We start from the raw sequence: 23,404 nt of genomic DNA, 5'->3' as shown, positions 1-23,404 counted from the left end.
TCATCATTTATTTTCCCCAAAGCTCACACTCATCAAGTACACTCCACCATACATTATCTTCTGAAAGATCTCGTGGGCACCAGCATCTCAGCCAACACCAGAACAAAACTTGTCAATAGACACTATACCAAAAATGGATGGAAACAGAACATAGCCATATTTTAAGCACAAACTCAACATGGTTTCACCCTAGTTCAAACTAGCCTTGAAGGCAGGAACTATGTACCTCTTTTATCTCTCACAGTCCTAGCCTAGCTTGGTACACATGATAAATGCAAAATAAATATCTTTTGAATTTGAATCAGAATGATCCTCAGTTATATAGCCCTTTAAGGCCTTCGAAATACTTTCCTCATAAGTATTTGCTTGCCCATGTTTGCTATTGTCTCTCTTTGGGTTCTTTCCTCTCCCACGCCCCTCCCCCAGTACAACATATGATCTTCTAGAACAGGGACTGTCACAAGTGTTGTTTTTATGTCCCCAGCTCCTAGCACAGTGCTACTGTTTATTTAATAGAGGAATAATGAGTGTTTGTTGAACTGAATTGTTGAGTAACTTGGTAGTTAGTCATACAAGGGTCATCATCTCTATTTCACAGATGGTGAGTAGCCTCAGACTATTTAGCCATTCCTTACTTGCGGTCACATAGCTCCTCTCTCTTCTGGTCTTTAAACCCAAGTCTCTCAACTCATGGGCCAGTGCTCTTCCTACTGCACCATTACGTATAATTTTAAACCCATCAACACTATTTTAAGCAGTTAGTCTGCCATCTGGGAGAAGTCACACATGCCTATGTCACCAGTGCCCCCAAATAACAAGACAACCTCTAACAGAGGCCACCGTGTGGGCAATGAAGCTTCTAGTGGAGCCAAGAAGCAGCTCAGTAATCTCAGTTGCCTTTGGATACCGATTGCTAACTCAGAGGTCAAAAAGGGAGGTGCAGTACTCAAAAGAAGGACTGAGCAGAAGGAAACAGGATTCTCTATGATGCAGACACATAGGCGTAGGAGGTTTGTGAATGTAGGAAGAGCACAGTGTGGGGGACATTGACCTTTAGCAAGATGATTAAGATTCACTACTTGAGGTAAATGGGAATTTTGAGTTAACAGAGTGGAATATTTGCATCACCTTAGTAAATTAGTAGGTCCAAGTGAAGCATGGAAAGGTGCCATCAAGTCCAAAAATAGAGATATACTCAGCGCTGACCTAGGATTCTTACCAAGAGGTTTGACCAGGGCTGTTTTCCCCCTGAACACTGTCCCCACTGAAATATTTACTTAAGTGTGAGAGCTGGACTTAAAATGTTGTTCTAAGATCTGCTGTTTTTTAGAGTTATTAGGGTGGAATCATTGATTTACTCAACTCCAGCCTATTTAAAATAAGAAGAGGCCCAAGCAATCAATCTCATGGGCCTTAAATCAGGGGTTCATAACCATTTTGTATCACAGACTCATCTGCCAGTCTGGTGAAGGCTATAGACCTCTTCTCAGAATCATACTTCTAAATAATTGAAAAAGGCTATATTTCAGTTAAATTTCAATTAGAGATTGATGAAAATAAAATGTAATAAAAACTTTTCCCATCCAAGATCATAGACCCCCTGAAATCTGTTCATTGACTCCTGGTTAAGTGTGTATGCCTTAGACCAAGTATGGATAAGTCCTCTGAAGTACAATAATGTTGCAAAAGAACCATATTGAGATAGGCTAAAGAAAGTTTGCTATACCACAGAGGCTCTATAAGATCTCTATAAGAGATCAAGCTAGAGGCCCAAAGTCTTTGGAGAAGCTGGCTTTCTAGCATACCCCTGAGGAGCAGAAGGAGACATTGAGAGCATAACAGGCTTTGCAGAAATCTCAGAGCACCCAATTTCCCCTGCTGCTGCCTATATCCAAATTCTGTAATATAATCTTACTGTTATATAGCTCCAACATTTCCAGTAAACTGAATTTTGCTTTCACCACCAAGAGGCGAGGGATTAACTAGAGATCAATATAAATGCAAAGTTAGTCAGAGAACCCAACCTCTGTGACTGGGATTTTGACAATCATCCTCTTTTTCTTGTGAGACAGGTTGGGAATGTTAAATGAATTAAGTGACTCACAGAGATACTGCAGGCTCCCCAGGGTTACAACCACTCTGGCAGAAGCAGAAGTCATGAGTCACAGGAGTTAGAGCTAGAAGAAGGGCCCTTAGAAATGTCATCCAACCCCTTCGTTTAATGGAAGAGGAAACTGGGGGTTACCTAAGATCACACAGGTGCAGGAAGTCATAGATCCAGGACTGAACCCCAGGTTTTTTTTTAATTCCAAATCTAATTCTTTGGGATTTTTTTTTCTTCCATGTCTCACTACTTCACAGAAGAATACTGATTTGGGCATATTTTTGTTTTCCTGCTAGAAACATTTCCACAGGTCACTGCAAAAAGTCGTCTAAACATAGCTATAACTAATTGAGTTGAATCTAGATTTTCACAGGTGAAAGTTTAGATGGGAAGGAATCAGTTTAGCTGCTACAATTAGCAACTTTTCTAACTATTTGAGTCTGATTCCTGCAGCCTTCTTAACCTATCTTAGGGATATGCTGATTTCAGTTTCACACATTTAACTCTTTCACTCTCATCAGCTCCAGGGGGAATCTTGCATAATTTTTCTTACCCCATCAGAGGTATTTTGTAAACTCTTTACTAGGTTTTCTTGCTTATATGGCCCCTGTAAAATCTATTCCTTATCCTTTCCACCAAGGCTCTCCCCAGGCAAAAGAATGGAGGCAAATTTGATGTTTAAAGCCTCCTTTCCCCCTTTCCCGTGAAGGCCATCGCCAGCCCACTTTCACTGCCTCTCTGACCCCAGGTGTCCAGTCTTCTCAAGCCGACTGGGGCCCTCCTAGCAATTTAATGAACATGTTTAGAATCACAGTATTTAAATCTAGAAGGGACCTTCAGTATTTCAGCAGACCTGAAACTGAACTGCTGTGTGTGTTCCCTGCATCGATGCACATTACAACCCATCCTCTGGGGCTCTGTTCGTGTTCTCTCCTAAATCCTCTACAGGGTTCCATCTGTCTATGCCTTTTACTCTACCTGTGTGATCTTGGGCAGGAGTATGGCTTCTGGACTTCCTCTAAATCTCTTGACATTATGTAGGCACTCAAGGAAAACATAGGTTATGCGTCTCTTGCTCCTCACCTTTGCTAACTGAGTGGCCCCCTACCTTTTCTGATTGCATATCTTTGAGGATATCTTTAACTCCACTTCTGGTATATAATTATTAGTTTTGTGCTACAGCAGAAGTAGGCCCATCAGGCCTGTCCCCATTGCTTTTGTTAATTCTTCGGAGCCCATAGCATTACATTATTTGTAGCCATATGGATCATCAGATGAAGAATATTGTTTTTAAGAACCTGGACCTGTGTTCAGAAGGAAATCAAGAGTCCCTGAAACTGCTGCCCAATATCTCACCTTCTTCCTCCTATTCAATTCTAGGTCTAGTTTATTGTCCATATGCAGTGTCTTACCACATGCTTTATATTGATGGATGATCTCTCCTGGTTGACCATCCAGATGCCACATCCCACCTTCTGTAGGAGGTCTTTCCCAGTGCTCCCTACAGCCAGCACATTCCCTCTGAGGTCACCTCCCATTTACAATGTATTTACCTTGTGTATACAAAGATATTTGCATGTTGTCTCCCCCACTATAAAACTAAAACATGAGCTCCTTGAGAGCAGGGATTGGGTGTATTCCAAGTGATTAGTACAATAGTAAAAGTTTAATAAATGTTTGTTAACTTATTATGATCTGACCTAATTGCGTCTTTCACTAAGCTGTTGTAAATTGAAACTTCTCTATTTCTCACTGTTTTCCAATGGATACTACTCATAATCTTCCCCATCATTCTCTGTAAGATTTTACAAATGAGTTTATATTCTAAACTAGTGTTGCCCACATTCATTCTGCTTGTCAAGGAGATTGTGTTCTCTGACTACAGTGGTTTCTAGGCTCTTTTGGCCTCTTTGCCATGGCCATTGATTTCCATTGGTGAAACCTGTTTAGAATCTGTTAATGATCTGTCTTGATGCTCATACATTTATCCATATCTGAGTAGGCTATTCCAATATATCAGTTTGAAGCTGTTTAATTGAGCATCCTGCCCTTCTCATTTTTATTCTTTCATCTAATTTGATATTGATTCTGACAGCTCAGATTCAGTTTATTAAGTCACGCTGCATATGATTATAGTGCAAACACAGGTATTATGACAGTCACCACATTTTGTAATTGTACAAAAGGAAACCTGAACAACTGGCACCTCTAGGAATTAGACAACCTCTGAGTTAGTTTGGCTGTATGTCCAGGTAGCCATTGGTTACCAAGGCACTTAGAAGTCCTAGGCTAGCCTCTGGATAACCACATATTTCACTGATATCTTAGGAGAGTACTGGAGGTTAGAACCATGGCAGACCTGAGACCTACTCTCTACTTAAGTTGTTTCCTAGGGAAACATCTGCCTGTCCCCTTAATGACACAGAATGTCAAATCAATGGGACTCCCCCCTTCCCCCAAACCACCAGTGTCACCTCTAAAGGTCTTCCTAGGTAAGCTACACCAGTGGTGTCAAATTCAAACTGCAGATCCCTAAAAGGAACATATTGACTTAGAAAATCACATATTAACATTATCTGTGTTGTATTATATTTTTATTTATTTTGTGAAACATTTCTCAACTACACTTTAATAGTTTTGCAGGCCACTTGCAGCAGGGCCAGAGTTTGAAACCTCTGATCTGCACTCAACTATACTTGATTAAGTCTTTCCTATTGAGTAAGCCCGAAGCTACCAAGGTCCCCATCCAAGAGTTGTTTGGATCAAGCATCTTCAAGGGTTCTCTGGAATCTCAATCAGAGAGTTATAGGATTAGAAGGGACCACGTGGGCCATTTAAGACTATCATTGCCTCCAATTAAAACTGTACCTTAAAGGTAACCTATATACTTTAAGCTGTAGATTCCTAAAGAACAGCCTGGTACAGTGTAAAGAGTAAAAGCTCCAGAGTCAGAGAACCTAGGTTCAAACCCCACCTCTGACCTTGGCTAAGTCACTTTACCTCCCTTGGCTTTGGTTTGCTCAACTGTAAAATGAGGAATAAATAGCCTCTCAGGTCCCTTTCAGCTCTAGATCTTTGAACCTATGATTTCCAGGGAGTAATATAATAAAATCTCCTTCTATTACCTTTTTTATTGATCCTCAGATTCAATTAATTCTGCAAGTCTGACTTTCAATTAAGTCTATTATATTTCATTTTCTTGGTAGTAATGATAAACCCATGATCACTGTCTTCCATATCTTAATTCTTCATTTGTTGTACAGTTTCAAATATTTAACTAATTTCCAAAATAGTGACCTCTTGACTTTCTGGAGATCAATTCCTAGGGTTAAAACTCAAGATTCCAGGGCAGAGATTCCAAGCATGGCTTGCCAGTTCTTCCCTATAGCCAGGCCAGCACCATTGACATTTGTACGTTCTTCTAGAACTCCTTGAATCCAGAGAAGGACTTACATTTCTGGATGGTCCAGAGGAATACCAAAAAACTGTAGCTCTAGATTACTTGATGATTTGGGGTAGGAAAATATTTTGATTTTCTCTTCAGCTCTATGATTTTTCACAGACTAGCACTTGCAGATATATCACACAAACTCATGTTTGTAACCACATCACGATTCAGTTTCCTTGCACCTGAGGCTGTATTTTCTGCTTTAATCCATTGAGAATCCTGCAAATGCTTTATAAATACCACCCTTTAACTAATGCAGATGAGTGTAAAGGGTGTTCACATGAACCACCATCAGGCACTTATAGCCATTGGAATACAGCCCAGTGATGTTGCAAGTGGATTTTGCATTATTCCATAGAGGATGTTTAATTGTTGCAGTCTCCTTGGTCAAAGCTTAATCGTGTTGTAATTTGCAAAATTTAATCCTTTACAATATAGCACTTAGTCATTAATTCAAATGAATCATACAGCATCTCAGAGTTGAATGAGACTTCAGAGTCCAACCTCTACCTGAGTAGGAATCCCCTCTGCACTTTCTCTGGCAAGTGGCCATCAAGCTGCTTCTGAAAGACTGCTTTGAGTAATAAGGAACTTAACACAAATTATTGAGGACCCACCCCTCCCCAACATAATTTTTTGCAAGATGTTCTGATTCAATTGACCTTTTTTGTTTTCTTGGTTATTTTCCCATGGAGTATCATTTTCAGAGTATTAAATCATTTGTGATGAGCTCATTTTCTTTCTGACATATTGACACCTTAGCACCTAGCAACAGAGTAGGCACAAAAGGTGATTCAGACCTGATTGATCATTCAGTGACCAGCCACGTAGTCTGGGATCAGCCACACAGTCTGGCCAATTGATTGTAGAGTAGGGGAGGCAAAAGTAGAAGTAAAATTTGTTTCCTTGATTGTCATTTGTTTTTAAACTGCTTTTCTTCCTATGTATCCAACCCAGAAACTAAGAATTCCAATGCAATATGAAATAATACTGTTCCCATGGATTATTTTACCAAGCATTTAGGCACTAAGGCACTGTTTACATACAGTTAAACTGGCCTAGCTCACTGTTTACAAGTGAACACTTTACAGGAATCCTCATACTCCCAGCACAATATTATACAGTGTATGTATGTATGTATGTATGTATGTATGTATGTACATACTGAGACTTAGCATGGTAAAGTGGCTAGAGAGCAAGCCAGGAAGACAGAGTGCCTCTGACACTTAGTGGCTCTATAACCTGAGCCAGTTAAGTCACTTAACTCCTCAGCACTCTAGGAAACTCTCAAAGCCTCTAAGTTCCAGAGAAGGTGCCATCCTGCTTTTGTAGAGGAAGTCCCTCAGCATGGAGTTTCCCTTATCAGTGAAATCATTGATTCAGTCCCTGTACCTTATCCCTCCACAACCCTCCCCACATAAATATATGACCATATAGAGATAAATGGATAGATAGCTATAGATATACACTGTATATGTTGCCCAATGATCCAAGTATTAAGGATAGTATGTGTATATTTCAACTTGAATGTGGAATTCTGTTTTGAATTACAAATGGCTAGAGTGTTCAAATAAATATTAAGGAAGATTCATTTTGACACTTTGGAAATCACTAGAAGCCATTTCCACTAGTTTGTATAAGACCAACTTAATAAAACTTCTATGAAACACCTCCACAATCTATTTTAAGGGTGGCTTGCTGCAACATTGGAATAAGTTTTATTAAATTTGGTCAGTGGTGATTCAGCAGAGTGAAGGTGGCCTTGTTTATATTTCTATTTCTTCTGTTGTGTAAACTGCAAATGAAAGGGAGTGATCTTTCCAAGCAGGTGCATATGCAGAGCTATGTCATTCTTCCATTGACTTCACTTGTGATCCTAAGGTATTTCATCGATAATGCCATTGGGGATATTTACACACATATATTTGACCATGCATGTTCTTGTTCTTAATCTGTGTGTTGACTTTTTAGCCTGTTAATTGATTTATCTTAAGCTTAAAGAAATTCTTTTTCTTTCCCATAGATATGCTAGCTCTGCTGCTGACCGCCAGGGAGGCATATCCATGAAGAAGGTAAGCCTTTGACATAGCTACCTTGGTGCTGTTTGGAGGTTGTGGAGGCTAGGGAATCAGTGAGGTTTCATTGTTACTTCTCCCTCTGCCCTTGAATTCTACCCAGAATGAAGGAGAATTGCAACTGAAGGTGCTGGAATGTTACTGGGGAGGGGAGCCAGATGTGGTTATGAAAAAGAATAATGATTTGAAATAAAATAAAAATTTTTGCATGCATGAAACTATAGTTGATGAAATATATTTCCACACAGAAATATGAGGCTAGAAACTTCTTCTGGCCTATATATTTAGAAATTTGGGGAGGACCACTAACATTTGGGCATAAAAGTTTAATTTGTGTTGCATTTCTATGTAGTCACCAACTTTGGGTAGTTCTATATTCTTTTTGTAAATACACATATACATATATATATTTTTCTTTCTGCAATCGAAGTATTCTTGATGCACTAAACTTAGAAAACGGCATAGAATCCTACTCTTTTACACAGGTTCCAGTTTAGTTCAGCAGTTCTCAAACCGTTTGGTCTCAGAATCCCTTTACATTCTTAAAAATTATTGATGACCCAACATATATATGGATTATATTTTACTGTATTACACATTAAAATATCTTAGTATTATTATGAAAATAGTTCTGATCTCATGGACCCCCTGAAAGGGTCTCTGAGGGTCCCCGTGGTCCCTGGAACATATTTTAAGGACGGCTGTTCTAGTTTGTTGGAATTTATAGTCATAAATATTGTGTAGTATGTCTTGCATAGTGTTCTGTATTATTTTAGATGCTTGATAGGGTTTTTTGGGGGGTAGGAATTTTAATAACCATTTTGCTCTGATCTGACTGTGAGAACTTTGGCTTTTAACTGATCATGTCTATTTAAAGCTAATTTGTCCAAACCTTGCTGTACTATTTAGCCAAAAACATTTTCCTCTTCTCCATATGACTATAACAAAATGAACAAGAGAAGGTATTCAAGATAAGGATAGGTATTCAAGATAAGGATAGATATAACCAATCAGGAAGATTCTATATGCAAAATTCTCAAAACAATTTGGGCTAGTTGATTCCTTTGCTATTTTTAACTGTCTTTCATAAATGCTCACATTCCATAAATTTGGCCTCCATATACATTAAATGAAAACAGTATCAGTGGACTATGGTGTATCTCCTTTTATAACTGCCTATATAATCTACTTTTGAAGTAAACATTACTAATTGGGTACACAGGTGTGTCACGAGGGCAGTGTCTGTTTTGTTCCTTGTCTTTGTACCCCCAGAGGCTAACTTCATGCCTTATGCAAAGTTGGGGCTTGATAAATGGTGAACTGAATTTAAATAATTTGGAAGTTCAGTCCTAGTCTGAACTGTGCCCAATCTATCATTACACTCCAAAGAACACAAGAATTACATATATTTGACCAAGGTAGTGCGTCGGAGGGGTAGAAACCTTCCTGACCACTTAGATCCAGGCAGTTATGCTAATGGCCACTTTCCCACTTCCTGTCTAAATACCAGGAACACAGCTTCAGGAGCCCCATTTGTACCTTGCTCCCTGTCCTGGCACTTTCTTTTCAGGGACCTGCCTGAGACAATTGTTCCCTTTCCTCAATTTACACCCTCAGTTGGCAAGGTTATTTGTGTCTATTCAAACCCCAAGCTTCCAACTTGATAGAAACTGACATGGTAACAGTGCAAAAGAAATTGTCATCTTAAGATGGAAATTCATGTCAGTCAGAAAGCATTTATTAAACACTTACTGTATGTGTACTGGAAATTTTGTAAGAGAACTTACTTTCAGAGATAATTATCCCAGATAGACAATTTGTCTTGAATCCACTTTGTGAAATTACAACTATTTGTAGTTTTTGGTTTTCTTCCAGATGTTTGATATCATGTAGACATTGCTACTGATTCATTTAATTGTGAAATCCATTAGAGTGTCTTTCACCTCAGGTTAAAGTCTTCACTGGCACTTAAGTGATTAATAAGATGGTGTTCCATATTAGTATTTGAATTAAGTCTTTAACATCCAAAACTGTCAGTCTTCGCTTATATAGTTTAGTATTATTAATGTAGTTGTATGTTGAAGCATAAATATTATTGCCTTGTCTTTCTTTTTCTGGATATGTCAACAAATCAAGTTGTAGACATCTGAGTTTCATTGCATCTATTCACAAACATTACCAAAGTGCTGTCTGAATATAAAAAAAATGTTTTGAAGAAAAGAAATATATCTATTAACTCTCTGTTCTTCCTGTGAACTGAGCTCAGATTTTACAAAGGAAACATGCTATTTGGTTTACCTTAAAGGAATTCTATAAAGACCAACCATCCAGGAATGAGGTAGGTTTTACAGACAGAGGCAGAGTGCTTCACAAAGTAGATATCAGGAAACACAGTAAACACACTCCTGCACCCATGGGTGGTCATCAGCCCAGGTCAGAGTGGAATTCCTCTGGATAGGCTATCAGTAGGGCAGCAAAGATGTGACTACAGACCAACAGTGATTTTTCAGTATTGGCCTTAGGAAGGGATTGACAGCAGCTTATAACAGAGGGGGCTAGAGTTTCCCTGACACTGATGCATGTTTAGAGGAGTGTTATGGTAATTGGGGTGTGGTTTTTTTTTACTGTTTTCTCTTTTAGAATGCTAAAGTTATCAAGTACCTTTGATTAAGTCTTGCTAGGTTTGAAGCCCCAGGCCCACACCCTTTTTCTGATTAGGTTTGAAGCCTTCAGGCCCTAAGAAGGGTATATAAACTCAGAGGTTAGCATTTTGTTTGAGGTTCTCACTCACTGGAAGAATGTTGTGTGATTTGACCAGATGAGACTCTGGGTAGCCACTGGAGCCCCCGGCTTTGAAAACCCAGATGTTGGTGCCTCTCTCTGTCGTAACTATGTAATTCTTTGGTCAGACAGCTAGAGGCTCGTCTGTTGATAACTGTGTGTGTTTGCTTTGTTTATATTGTCTCTGTTTGTAATTTCTATTTGTATTTGCTCTGAAGTTCAGGGTGCTGGCTTTTCCCCCTAAACTAAATGAATGATATATGTATGTTTGATTAAAGTAAGATTGTAAACTCCTTAAAGTTGCTTTCCTTAGAAAAACAGATCAAAGGACCTGTGCTATCAGCCCTCCTGTGTGTTGGTGTTATTGGCCTTACACAGCCACAATAGCGGCAAGCAACATTGTTATTACAGCGAGCCATGCTATTCTAGAAAAGACTTAGCAGGTCATGGCATCATGAATGAAAGACTTGGACTACTGGGGGTCCAAGAGGTAGGTTATTTAAGTATTTGGTGATATTTGGGTCCTGTTCCATCATATTTCTCACATGTGAATTAGTTTGGCCCCCATGATTCTAGTTCCAGCCCTCTATGGCCAAAAAGAACAAAGCTGATTCTGCTTCCATAAGACAGTCCTTGAAGATAGCTATCATTTTCCCTCCGATTCCAATCTTCCATTGGCCAAACAGGCATGGAGCCTTTCATTGATATCATCTCAAGTCCATTTACCATCCTGAGGATTTGTGCAGCAATTCTTTTCACTCCTTTGCCAGCTTTTAGTCACTATTAAGACAAAGAGTAAGAAGTTTCATGTAGAGTAGTTAGGTGGCACAGTGGATAGAGCATTGGGCCTAGAGTCAGAATGACCTGAGTCCAAATCCAGCCTCAGACAATTATTAGCTGTGTGACTCTGGACAAGTCACTTAACCCTGTTTGCCTCAGTTTCCTCCTCTGTGAAATGAGCTTGAGAAGGAAATGGCAAACCACTACAGTATCTCTGCCAAGAAAACCTCAAATGGGGTCATGAAGAGTCACTGAAAATGACTAAGCAGTAACAACAGAGTACATTCATGCATTATGTATAAAGTCCAAATTCTGGCCAATGGCTTCAGCAGGGAAAAACAATTAGCAAACTCTAATCTCTTTATGTTTCCACTGTAAATAATAATGATTTTTGGCTTGCCTTGACTGCAGAAATCTGCAGAAATCATGTCTAAAAATGTTGACAGAGAAGTACCCTGCAAAATGTTAAATTTAAGCTCATTTTCATTTATTGATGGGCACTAATTAGTTTTAATTAATTCAGAGCATATTACAATAAAACAAGCAAGGGATTCACCTTAACAATCAGAGTGTAAATAGGAATTTAAATCAGCAGATCCTTTAGGTTTCTTCCTTGCTCAATTATTAACTGACCTTTTGGTCTTTGATGGTGCCATTTATAATAGTTTCCTTTGAGGAATTCATTTCATTGGTATGAGTCTCCACCAATGCAAATTGGAATCTTTCAATGTTTCATGAGCTACCAGGGATTAAAAAAAACAATCATCACCTGGGGGTCTGGCTTTTAGTGGCAAAACCCTTCTCTGCATTTAAACAGGATGGTCTTCAGAAAAAAAAAGCAAGGGTCACATGGATGAAGAATGTCTATGGCCCAGATTTTAGCATGTGTCTAAATGGATACCCTGTAGAGACTGTCAATTGGTATGGATATCCAGAACAGACAATACAGGTGGACCTTGAGCTGGTCCCAGAGTTATAAAAGAGAATGAGAGCAGGCTAGATTACTTTTGGGGAAATTACAAAGCACTTCCATTGACCCCAAGCTTCCCACGAAGGTAAAGACCCATCTTTTCAAAATAAACATTCTACTGGTGTTAGTGCATGGTAACAAAACCAGGAACACTACTGTTCCTGAAAAGCTATACATGAACATCACACAGAGGATAGTGGACAATTTTGAATGTGCTAAGAGTGAGCATTCTACAACATATCCACAACGAGGACTGCTGAAGAAGAAGAGAAGTAGAGGATATCGTGAGAGCATTATTGGATAGAAAAAGAACATAGGCTGGTCATGTGCTGAAATCAAGGAATGACAAGTAGACGGCCAAACTGCTCTATTGGAAATCTGGTGGTGCTGGCAAAAGCAAGGAAGACCCCCTTGAGTAGACTCCTGGGGGTAAACTTTTGAGAGGATATGGACAAGAGTCACATAGGGTGGGGTGGTATGGAGGAGCCGAAATGAGACCACAGGTCCATTTGAGTGTTGGAGGGGTCCTCACATAACAAACTTAGAGCCCACTTAAATCCGTTTCCTTTGGTAAGATATGTCTGAGCTTGAACTCTCCAAGTCTCTGCCTTTGAGACAGTAGCACCATCCTAGTGTCAGGATGAAGCATAAGACCAGGATTTTAAGGCAAGATTTTTAAAAGCATTTGTGAGAAGGTATGCGCTACAAGGTATTAAACTAATTTGGATTGCTATGGATCAGGCGAGGGCAGTTGATTTTATTGGAATTAGCAGCCAATAATGAATTTCATGTGGGTGGAAGGATTGAGAGATGACCTTGGATTCACATGAGTGACATCAATTTGTGGGAAAAGATTGCATTGTCACCTCCCACCCCAAACGCATACCCAGAGCTCCATTTTCTCGGCCCTACACTTAGATGTCTACTGATGCAGAGACATACCAATTCAGTTCAGTTCAATTCAGCAAACTTTTCTTAAGCACCAAGGCTTAGGTTAGGTAACACCAACGTTGTATTAGGTGCTGGGATGCAAAGAAAAACATGGAGGATTTCCTGCCCTCAAGGAGTTGACATTCTGTAGGAATGATATGACCTGTACACAAATAAGTAAAGAAAAAGGTAGTTTTCAAGTAATTTCAAGGAGTGCTAAACATTAGAGGAAGACAAGGAGGTCAGGAAATGCCTCATGTAGGAGCACTTGTGTTTCAGTGGAGGTAAGGAGGGTGTGCATTCTTGACGTGAGGGACCACTTATTCAAAGGTGCACAAACAGAAGAGCCAATAAAGGTCAACATTTATATGACGCTTGCTACGTACCAGGCACTGTACTGAGTACTTTATAAACATTATCTCATTTGATCCTCAAAACAACCCTGGGAGGTAAGTGCTGTGATTAACATGCTTTTACAGATGAGGGAATCTAGGCAAACAGAGGTCAAGTGACTTGCCCAGAGTCACACTGCTACTAACTGGTTGAGGCAAGATTTGAATTCAGGTCTTTTTGACTCCAGTCCCAGGGCTCTAACCACTGTGCCACCTAGCTGCCCTGATACATACATACATCTACATACACACACAGAGGAAGAGAGAGAGAGGTACCATATATAAGTGTATCAGTGCAGAAGTAGGCGCTGATAACAATTTTCTTATACCTTTAAAATGATTCTTTGGAGAAAAAAATAAAACAAGGAACATAATCTCCTGGAAATAAATAAAGATCTTTGCATGTAACTGATTAATTCATTGTCATACTCAGAAAGACTATGGTAAGCTATTAGAATTGAATCTTTTGGTCAGATCCAGAAGACGACAAGGGCAGAAATGCTGACAGGTATTTGAAGGTATTTTATCTTGGTGGCAAGATGCCTCCAACAGCATCTAAATAAATCCTAAGAACAAATGACATTATTTAGACACAGACTTTGGCTTTATTGTAATAAATGGCCATTTACACTTGCTCTTCATGTATTGTTCTGAAAGTATGGTCCCCTGAGAAATACTATAAAAAGTTTCCCTACAGTTAAATCTCGAATTAATGTGTAATTTATAGACACACTGAGCAAGAATATGTGACATACATACTGACTGTGTTAACAAAGCATAATCCAAATCATAAAACTTTCAAGGTAGGAAAAAAACCCTTTCAACTTACACATTTAATCAGCTCGCTAAGCCAAGTGCCATTTAGTCTAGACAAGTCTTGGAAATTAGGGGGCAGCCAGGCAGCCCACAATTCTTCATATGCAGGGCCCTCCTATCATTACTCTCCCAAGTGATGGGGGAAAGATACTGTCTCAGTAGAATGACCTCCTCCTACACCCATAGCCACACATACCTTGACTTCTAAGTGGGTGGGTAGGCTGTGATAACAAGAGGAAAATCCTTTCATGTTTTTGTTAGCCCAAGGCCCTACAGCCATCCCTCATTTCTATCCCATTTCCTATGAGGAGAATTAAAGACTTAAGAATTTATTGAGTGCCTCCTATATGCTAGGTAGTATGGTTTAATAAATGCCAATTGGGGAATAGGGATTATTTGGGTTCATCACCCATTTCTGAAACATAATATCTGTGTGACCCTGGGCCAGTCCCTCATCTTCTTAGTGCCCCAGGCAGAGTATATGTCAATCTGGCATTGATAGAAGGAGTTTTCTCAAAGAAAGTCCCCTATACTAATGAAATCACAAGTCAAATCCTGCCTGCCTCCCCTCCCCCCAAAAAATGTTCTAGGCAGTGGGAATCAGAAGACAAGAAGTAGTTCCTGCCCTCAAAAAAGCATACATTCTACTGCGGACAGCGCCATGTAAACAGATATGACTACACCCCATAATTTGAGGATGGAAAAGGCTTCCTGTCAGAGTTGGCTTCTGAGCATATGAGCATATTCTGGCCCATTTTCACCTTCTTAGATACTAATTTTAATTTGACTGATTATGTGGCAGGATATTTTTTTGACAATTCATTCTTCCTAGAAGTAGTTTCCTTTCAATCCCCTGCAATCTCCTGTCTCTTCTTTATCATCATCTGACCAGGTTAATGTAGGCATATTTGTCCCTTTGTGTATTCCTGTGAGAGCAGAGACTGCTTGAATACACATCTAATTCTCTGCCTAATATTTTGCAGGCACTGAAATTCAAATGCTAATAGCTACAAATGACAAACTGATGCTAATCACATGTTTTGAAAGCAGTGACCGTCAACGTGACTCTTTGCTTTCTGACTACTGTTCCATGGAGCTGTTCACACCCGTAGCTCATGCCACAAATGGAAGAGAAACTTTCTTTGTTACCCCGTGGTTCTTGGAACTTGGAATGCATGGCAATTTATAAAAACAAAGAAAAAAGCCCAGGTGCTTTTCCCCGCTATTTCTTCTTGCAAATTTAGCTTGGCATATCAAAGGCAGCACTATGCCCAATTTAATCTGAGAGAGGGTTGTTTGGCAAGCACTGCGTCTTCATGTACAAAACAAGTCCCAAAGCATTCTGTTTGATCGTACCTTCAGATTAGTCTCTTGTGACTAAATGTTGTCTTAATTCTTGAAGCAAAAGTAAAAACAGCAAATAGTGTATGATGGACACAGATATCATCTAGCACCAAGTAGTTCCAATGCCCACAAAACAGCTTCTGTGCCAGGCCCTGTAATAGGGTCTGGGATGCCCATATTTCTCAATAAGATGGAGTTAGGTATGAAAAGCCACTGTTGACAGTACAAATGTCAGCTAGGAGGGGTTCACAGATTAATCCATTATCAGTCACAAACACTTTAGGCTGAAACAGTTAATCATATTAGCTATTATTGGACTACAGCTTCCTGAGAGAACACAACCCAAGATAGGGACTTTTCAATAGGGAGGAGGAATTAGGAAAGGATTGGTCTTCCAGTCTCACCCTGGCTCAAGTGAGAGACTCTCACTAAAGTGTTTTGTAACAATAAAACACTAAATAAACGGGGGCTACCACTTTTACTATTGTTTCTCCATGATAGCCTCACTTCATTGTGGTAAGAAGGTGCCTCTGGCTTCAAGTAAAAGCCAAGTGATGGACTCTTGTTGGACTAGTTTAGCTAAATGGAGCATAAAAGCTCATCCCTAACAGGCCAGCCACTGGGGATGAGCTGGGTTTAGCCTGAGTGAGTGAAGGAATGAATGAAAAACAGTTATTGAATACTATATGCTAAGCATTGGTGATGTCAACAGAAAAGCACATCAGTTCCTGCTCTCAAGGAACTCACCTTTTGAATTGGGAGATGATACATAGAAAAGGGTTTAGCTCCAAGTCAAATGGAAAGGCCCAATGGGGCTCAAGATGCAGCAGTTAAACATCAAACCTCTTCCTGAATTTGATTTCCAATGATAAAACCACCTATTAGCCAAAGTAGGGCATTAATGTAAATGCCACTCCACATACCAAGGGATGGAATCTTAGGATATAAACTTCAACTCAGCATATTTAGCATATTTTTCTTTTCTCCTCTGATGGTTGTTTAGAGCATTTTTCCTTGGCTGTTCAAACTACTGGATTTTTTAGGACACTGTCCTGATGGAACCTACCATGTCAAGTTCCTAACTTATTCAGTAGTTTGCTCTTGCCTCTGGTACTGCAAGGGAAGGATTTGCATGAACTTGGACACATCAAATTTACAGTAATATAAAAATTATGAAAATGTTGGAATAACTGGAGCATGAAGTGAGAAGGAGGAGGAGAGAGAGCAGAATGAAGTTCTAAGCACTGGGTTTTTTGTCACCCATAGCTTGGGTTGTTTGTATGAGCAATGACCTATTGGCTTCAAACTTCAGGTCAGTGCTTTGGTAGAATGCCTCGGAAGCCAGGAATTATGAAGCACTAGTGTCTTGCCCTCTTTAAGATCAGTTACCAGGCTTAAGACACATTTGACCTGGAGTAGATTTTGTTGTGAAGGTACTCAGACATATAAGTACAAAAATAATTGAAGGTGATAAAGCAGAGCACACTTGAGCAAGGAAGTTTTTCAGAAAAGACATACGCTGTCTCCCTTCCCTAGATCTTGGAGGGAGCAGGTATGTGCAGAGGTTACCTCTCTATCCTAGAAGATTGTTGTAATTAGAGTTTGTAATAGTGCCCCAAGGAAATGTCTGTGTTGGCTAGCTTTTAGGGTTGCTGGTGACTGGCTGAATTTGGATCTCAAATTCTAACAGTTGCTCTTGAATTGTTTTCTTAGAGGTGCCTTTCCTTGATTAATGAGATACCCGCTTCAAATAAAAGGGAGAAGGGAAAAGAGGAAATAGGTAAAGGTAAAATACAAGGAAGAAAGACCCCGAATGCAGAGAAAGCTGGCCCCCAAAGCCAACCATTACTTACTGGAAATCCTGTATGAGAGGCACTGAGATTATTTTGTGTAAACAAGAAAGATTTAAATGTTTCCACAAAGGCCTTAGTGTTTTGACCAGACATACAGACAACAAAAGGCTTGCGCAGAGAAAGAATAGTTCAGGTTGATTCTTTGGAAATTCACTCTGGAATTCTATAATAGGTGAGTTTAGCTTGGATCCTATTAAGAAGAATTCAATTAACCAGGTACCAAAAGGAACCCATTATGAGATTGCCTCATAGCAGTGGGCCCTGAGGACAGCATTATAATGAAGGGCCAGAGTATTTTAGTTTCTCAACGCATGAGTCACTCTCATTAGCCCACTATATTGAACAAGTTCTTCAGTGCCAAAACTATAATTGCCAATCCCAATTTCCCTAGAAAAATGCTAAAACTGTCATTTAACATATATATTTTAAAATGTATATCTATTCTCTCACTAAATATACCCTATGTACCAGATCTAGAGTCAGAAGAACTGGGTTCTAATTCTGACTCTGCCATTACTTATTGAGTATCATGGAGAGGGATTCTTGTTTCTCTTAGGTCCCTTCCATCTTGAAGATTCTGGAATTCAGATTGTGTGATTTCCTACCCATATGACCTTGGGGAAGTCACATTGCTTGTAGAATGAAGAAGCTGGATTTGATGGTCTCTGTGGTCCCTTCTAGCTCCAAATCTATTATCTTACGAACATTAAACCAGCCCACTCTATATACTTCCACTTTAATTTGAACACTACAACGTTATCTTTGAAGGAATCTTTCCTAATTTCTGATACAGGAGAAAGAAGGTCCTGTGCCCCCTCTAGCACCACAGTGTCAAATATTGGAGAGCTTTTCAGAAGACAGGCACACTAGTGCATTAATGGTAGAAGTGTGAACTATTCAGACATTCCCTGTATCTTTTTGCTAAGAGATTCCTTTACTAGGCACACACTCCAAGGAGGTCAGTGACAAAAAGAAAGGTAACATGTACCCCAAAATATTTACAGCAGCACTTTTTTGTAATAGCAAAGAATTGGGGACAAACTAGATGCCCATAGATTGGGGATTATCTAGACAAATTGTGGCACATGAATGTAAGGAAATATTACTATGCTAGAAGAAATCATGCATATGATCAATACAGAAAAGGATAGAAAGACTTATATGAACTAATAACAAAGTGAAGTAAGCAGAACCAGGAAAACTATATACAGAATGACTATAACAATGTAAATGGAAAGAAAAAATAATGAAACAATTGCAAATGAGTGCTGAAAAATTATAATTACTAAATGGCCCCAAAGAAGAGACATGAGCAAAAATCTCCCTCCACTTTGAAGAGGTGTGAGGCTGTGTCTGTTTAATGAATGAGATTTTTTATATTATGTTTCATTTTTTTAACTTTTTTTCTTCCTCTTTTTAAAATGATTTATTATAAAGGATAGCTCACTGGGAAGCTGAAGGATGCAGTAGGAAATGTAGATTTTTGTTTAAAAAACAAGAGATAGCAACAATTTTTAAAAGAGAAAGTGTATTCCCTTTCGTGTACTTGCATAGCTCTGTCAGATTCTCAGAAAAGAGTAAATAGAGCCACAGAAGGAGATGTTTTGTCTAAAAGTATTCCTATGGAGTCTGTAAAGTACCCCTTATAATGAACCTGCCTAAGACTCTGTGTTAACTACATTTGCTTTTGGTTGTTACTATGTGTTAGTCATTCAAATCACTCCTGTGATCTTCAAGGGCTATACCAAGATGAGTTATTGTTGTTTACTTTAGAGATGATCTGTTTTCCTTGTAATTTGTATTTTTAGATCAACAGTGTTGTTACTGCTTAGAGATGCCAAATATCCCCTTCAGCAGCTGGTGGCAATGAATTTTCCCTGAAGGGCCTTTATGGTTGGAAATCCTGTACTGCCATTGTCCAAGAGAGCCCTAGGGTACTCACTTCGAGAATATGCCACCAAATCTGATGTGGTGATTGGCTGAATCCCTGATTGCTTGCTGTACAAAGCAGCTGCCATGCAGAAGTTCCTCATTTAGTTACAAGTCAGCAAACTAAAAGTCTCCTGTTACCTAGTGGCCTAATACTAGGTTATGGGCCACTCCCAGGCCTTCTGATTAGGATTAATGATGTCACTTGACATAAACCTTTTCAACAGATTTCTTCAAGCCGATGGCAGGCTTGTCTTGCGTTTTTGTGCAAGCTGCAGACTTTCTTCTCATGAAATGGATCTGAAGTGTGACTTGCTACCCATCTTCCACTTGTTCAGGAAATAACAAAATGCCAGTAGCTGTTAATTCAGCCAAGTTGTTTTAGTAAGAGTGTTAAGAAAGTGTGACCCTTCTCAGGGAATAGTGGAAATCTGGAAAACAGTTGTCTTCTTTTCTTTGACAATAATTGGCAAACCATTTCTGGGGTATGCTACAGAAAATATGAAAAAGAAATACGATCAAAAACCCAAAAGATTACATGAAATTTTCTGGTTTTGACTTATAGTTGGTATGGAATTGTCATTCTATAGGCTCTTTGTCATAAAAATGACAAAGCAGAATTTATTTCAAGTGATTCTATTGTTGCATTTCATCCTAAGGAAAACCAGCCTTATGCAGGCAGGGGAGTCTATTTTCTCCAAAGTTGGATTTCGGGGATGCTGAGAAGGTTCTCTGCCTCCCTTTGGTCTTCTTCTAAGCTCTCAGATCCTTGTAGCTTTAGAGGTAGAGTCATTCCTTTGGGTTCATTTAGTTCAATTCAGTACTCATTTATGAAATGCTCCCTCATCTTGGGATATCTACAGAGAAGCAGGTAGAGATGTCCAGCAGTAATTTTGTGCCTCAGAGCTGGAACTGCGGAGGATTAGATCTGAGTGAAGCCCAACTAGCCTTCAGCTCCCACTTCCATACCTTTGTCCAAGCTGTTGCCCCACCTAGAAGGCACTTCCTCTTCAACTTTGCCTCTCTGAGTCCCTAGTCTTCTTCAAAGTTCAGCCCAAGTAACACTTCATGTACAAGGGCATCTCTCATTTCCTCCCTCTCAGTTACTAGCTCCTTACCTGCCCAAATTATCTTGGATTTATGTGTGTGTGTGTGTGTGTGTGTGTGTGTGTGTGTGTGTGTGTGTGTATATATATATATATATATATATATATATATATATGTATATTTCTTATATGCATTTATGTAGTGGTGAAGTGCCACTCTAACCCCAATCAATCCATATATATACTAAGTTTTTAAAGATGTAAAGAATGTTTTATACCATTTATCTCTTTATGATGAATCAATCTCTTTGGTCAAGAAAGAAAGCAATGTGATTGAGCATGTGTATAAAGCAGCAGCCAAGCCATCTCTGAGTCAGTCCCAAGTGTCCTAGCCCAGAGGTGAAGATTATAATTTGAAGCAGAACCCTGAGTTGGAATCACTCTTCGGGGGTGGAGATAAAGGGGTTGTTCCTCTCTTTCCTCCCACCACTCCACCACCACCTCCCACCTTCCACTGACCGTGTCTTTGGAGAGAGAAGAGACCAACAGGAGACAAAGCATACAACCTAGAACAAAGAAAAAACACACCAGAGATAAACACTTACAAACACAGATACAGATGGATACAGAAAGATTGTTGTGTTTGTCCTTCATTCTCGAAGAGGACCATGACATCAGGGAAATGATGACATGACTTGCAGTTGACTTTGATGTGAGGGAAAGCTGTGCAAGGTCTTTGATGTGAGTGAGGGAAAGCTGTGCAAGGTCACCAGCCTCATTTTCTCCTCCAGAGCCATCTGGGTCCAGTGGCCTGATATTCACCAGGATGACTGGAGATGGCCCAAGATGCATTGGGAGATCCTGGCCCTTTTAGCCTAAGGTCTTTTCAGGCTCTCACTTTGAGTGAGAAACCTCTTTAATCAAAAACTCAAAAAAAAGAAATCAAACTGGGAGGGGAAGACCCTTAGGGTTCCTGGCCAAAAGAGAAATAGCTAGCCACCCAATGAAGGAAGCAACTTCAAGATATATGACTCCCTTTGAACCAGAAAAAAATTCCAACTATAGACTGAAGAAAGAACAAGTAACCAGGAGATGTGCTTACCTTTTGGCCATGCATGCTCTCTGCAGATTTAGGTTCCTGAAGGGCAGAGATTATTTGATTTTTGTCTTTATATCTCCAGGACCTAGCTCAGTACCTGGCACATAATAGGTGCTTAATAAATGCTTGTTGATTAATCAAATTATTTATAGTTTTAGGAGTCATCTGATTAGAGGTGGGGACTGAACCCCTGAGAACTGATGGCTTAGAGAGAAAAGAGATCTCAGGACAGAAATACTCCCACACACTGGAGCATCAGTGATAATCCAGTAAAGGTGACTAAGAAGTGGTGAGACAGGAGCATCATGAGAGAGCTTCATGTCAAAAAGGAGACAGTATTCAGGAACGGGGTGATCCATAATGTCGGAAGATGCAGAAGGGCCAGTAAGGACTGATAACTAGATTTCACAATTAAGAGATTTGCTAAGTTTAAGTCTTTGTCTTCTGTCAAAATGCAAATACCCCGGGAGATGGAATACACTAAGCCTTATGAGCTATGTACGCTTTAGCGGCAGTGATTTTTTCCTAGTAGCAGGTTTCCAGAGAAGAAGGAGAGTTGAGAATGAGAGAATGCTACAGGTCGTAAGTCTAAAGAGAAGGCTGGGGGAACTTCAGGTGGCCCTTTGGTCATTACAGTGGTGCCGAGAGGCATTGCTGATCCTAAGAAATCATTTTCCCTCGAATGATGTCATGTTTCAGGATATGTGGGTTTCAGCTTACTCTCTTTCTTCCTCCATTGCTTCCCTTTAACATTATTTCAATTTAGTATCAACTATGATGCTACATCTGACTCAATTTTTTTCCATTCCCAACTTTTCAAGGCAAGAAGCTTCATAAATAATAAATTAATGATTTTTGACCTATTCACTGTAAAAGAAAAAAAATGGCAAAATGTCCAATTTTGTCTTCTTAATTGGAGCATAATTACTGAAAATCTTTACACAATCTTTTTTAAAGGCTGAACCATCATAGAAAAATATTTGCTTTGGAATCAATCATTTTAGGATGCTTTTGGCAATCTATAAACTGCATTCAAGTCAACCTATTCATTTATTCATGCCTATAGTTGAAAGTCCTGGTATACTAGATCAAAAAGCCTAGGGAAGAATGACCTCATTCAATGCTTAGAGACATCACATTTCAAAAGTCAGCAATTGAATTACAAGCTGAAAATGTTGTTTGCAAATTCACTTTACTCAAATGCATGGAAATGTATGAATGCATCTTGAGGAGTCTTGCTTGAGGTCTCTACAAAACTTAGCCTTATTACATCATTTTTCTTAAACCTCATTGAATTTTAAACTCTCTAAATGTGCCACCAATAGATGAGAGTACAAGAGGGAGTACAGAGGCTTGAGGGATGTTTGCTTTTTTATTAGCTTTTAGAGGTAAATAGTTTTGGCAGCTTCTGTGGCACCTCTCACCTTGTCACCCAGACAGTCAGCAACCAGCAAAGGTAGATAGGAGAGAATACAGACTCCCTAGAGCAGAGCTTGCTAACCATTTTGGTGTCATGGAACCCCTTGATAGGCTGCTGAAGCCCATGGCCCCTTGCTCAGAATCATGTTCATTGCTTACATTCATAATCGAAGGAAATGATAGATTTCACTTAGATGTTAGTGAAAATAAAGACAGAATTTCTCCCATCCAAGTTCAGGGACTCCATGAGATTTCCCCATGGATTGTGGAACCCATGTTAAAACACCTACTCTAGAGATTGTCTCCAGAGTATATTGAAATGAGAGAAAAAGAGAGGATCCTGGGAGCTTCCTACATTGGAGACAAGAGTTATTGTTCTTGTGCATCAAATAGAAAGCCATTACTTAAACAAAGGAAA

General features: G+C 39.5%; 1 protein-coding gene across 1 annotated transcript in view; it reads left to right on the top strand.

Annotated features, from left to right (window-relative positions):
* LOC118832811 (connector enhancer of kinase suppressor of ras 2-like) overlaps window positions 1–23,404 on the top strand; it is a 566,603-nt gene that overhangs the window by 464,221 nt on the left and 78,978 nt on the right. The window contains exon 15 of the mRNA XM_036740170.1: window positions 7,576–7,624. Coding sequence (XP_036596065.1) covers window positions 7,576–7,624 — 49 coding nt within the window. The remainder of the gene's footprint in view (window positions 1–7,575; window positions 7,625–23,404) is intronic.

Source organism: Trichosurus vulpecula, chromosome X (genome assembly GCF_011100635.1).
Source record: "Trichosurus vulpecula isolate mTriVul1 chromosome X, mTriVul1.pri, whole genome shotgun sequence".
Classification (NCBI taxonomy): domain Eukaryota; kingdom Metazoa; phylum Chordata; class Mammalia; order Diprotodontia; family Phalangeridae; genus Trichosurus; species Trichosurus vulpecula.
This window is presented reverse-complemented; position numbering and strand designations above follow the sequence as displayed.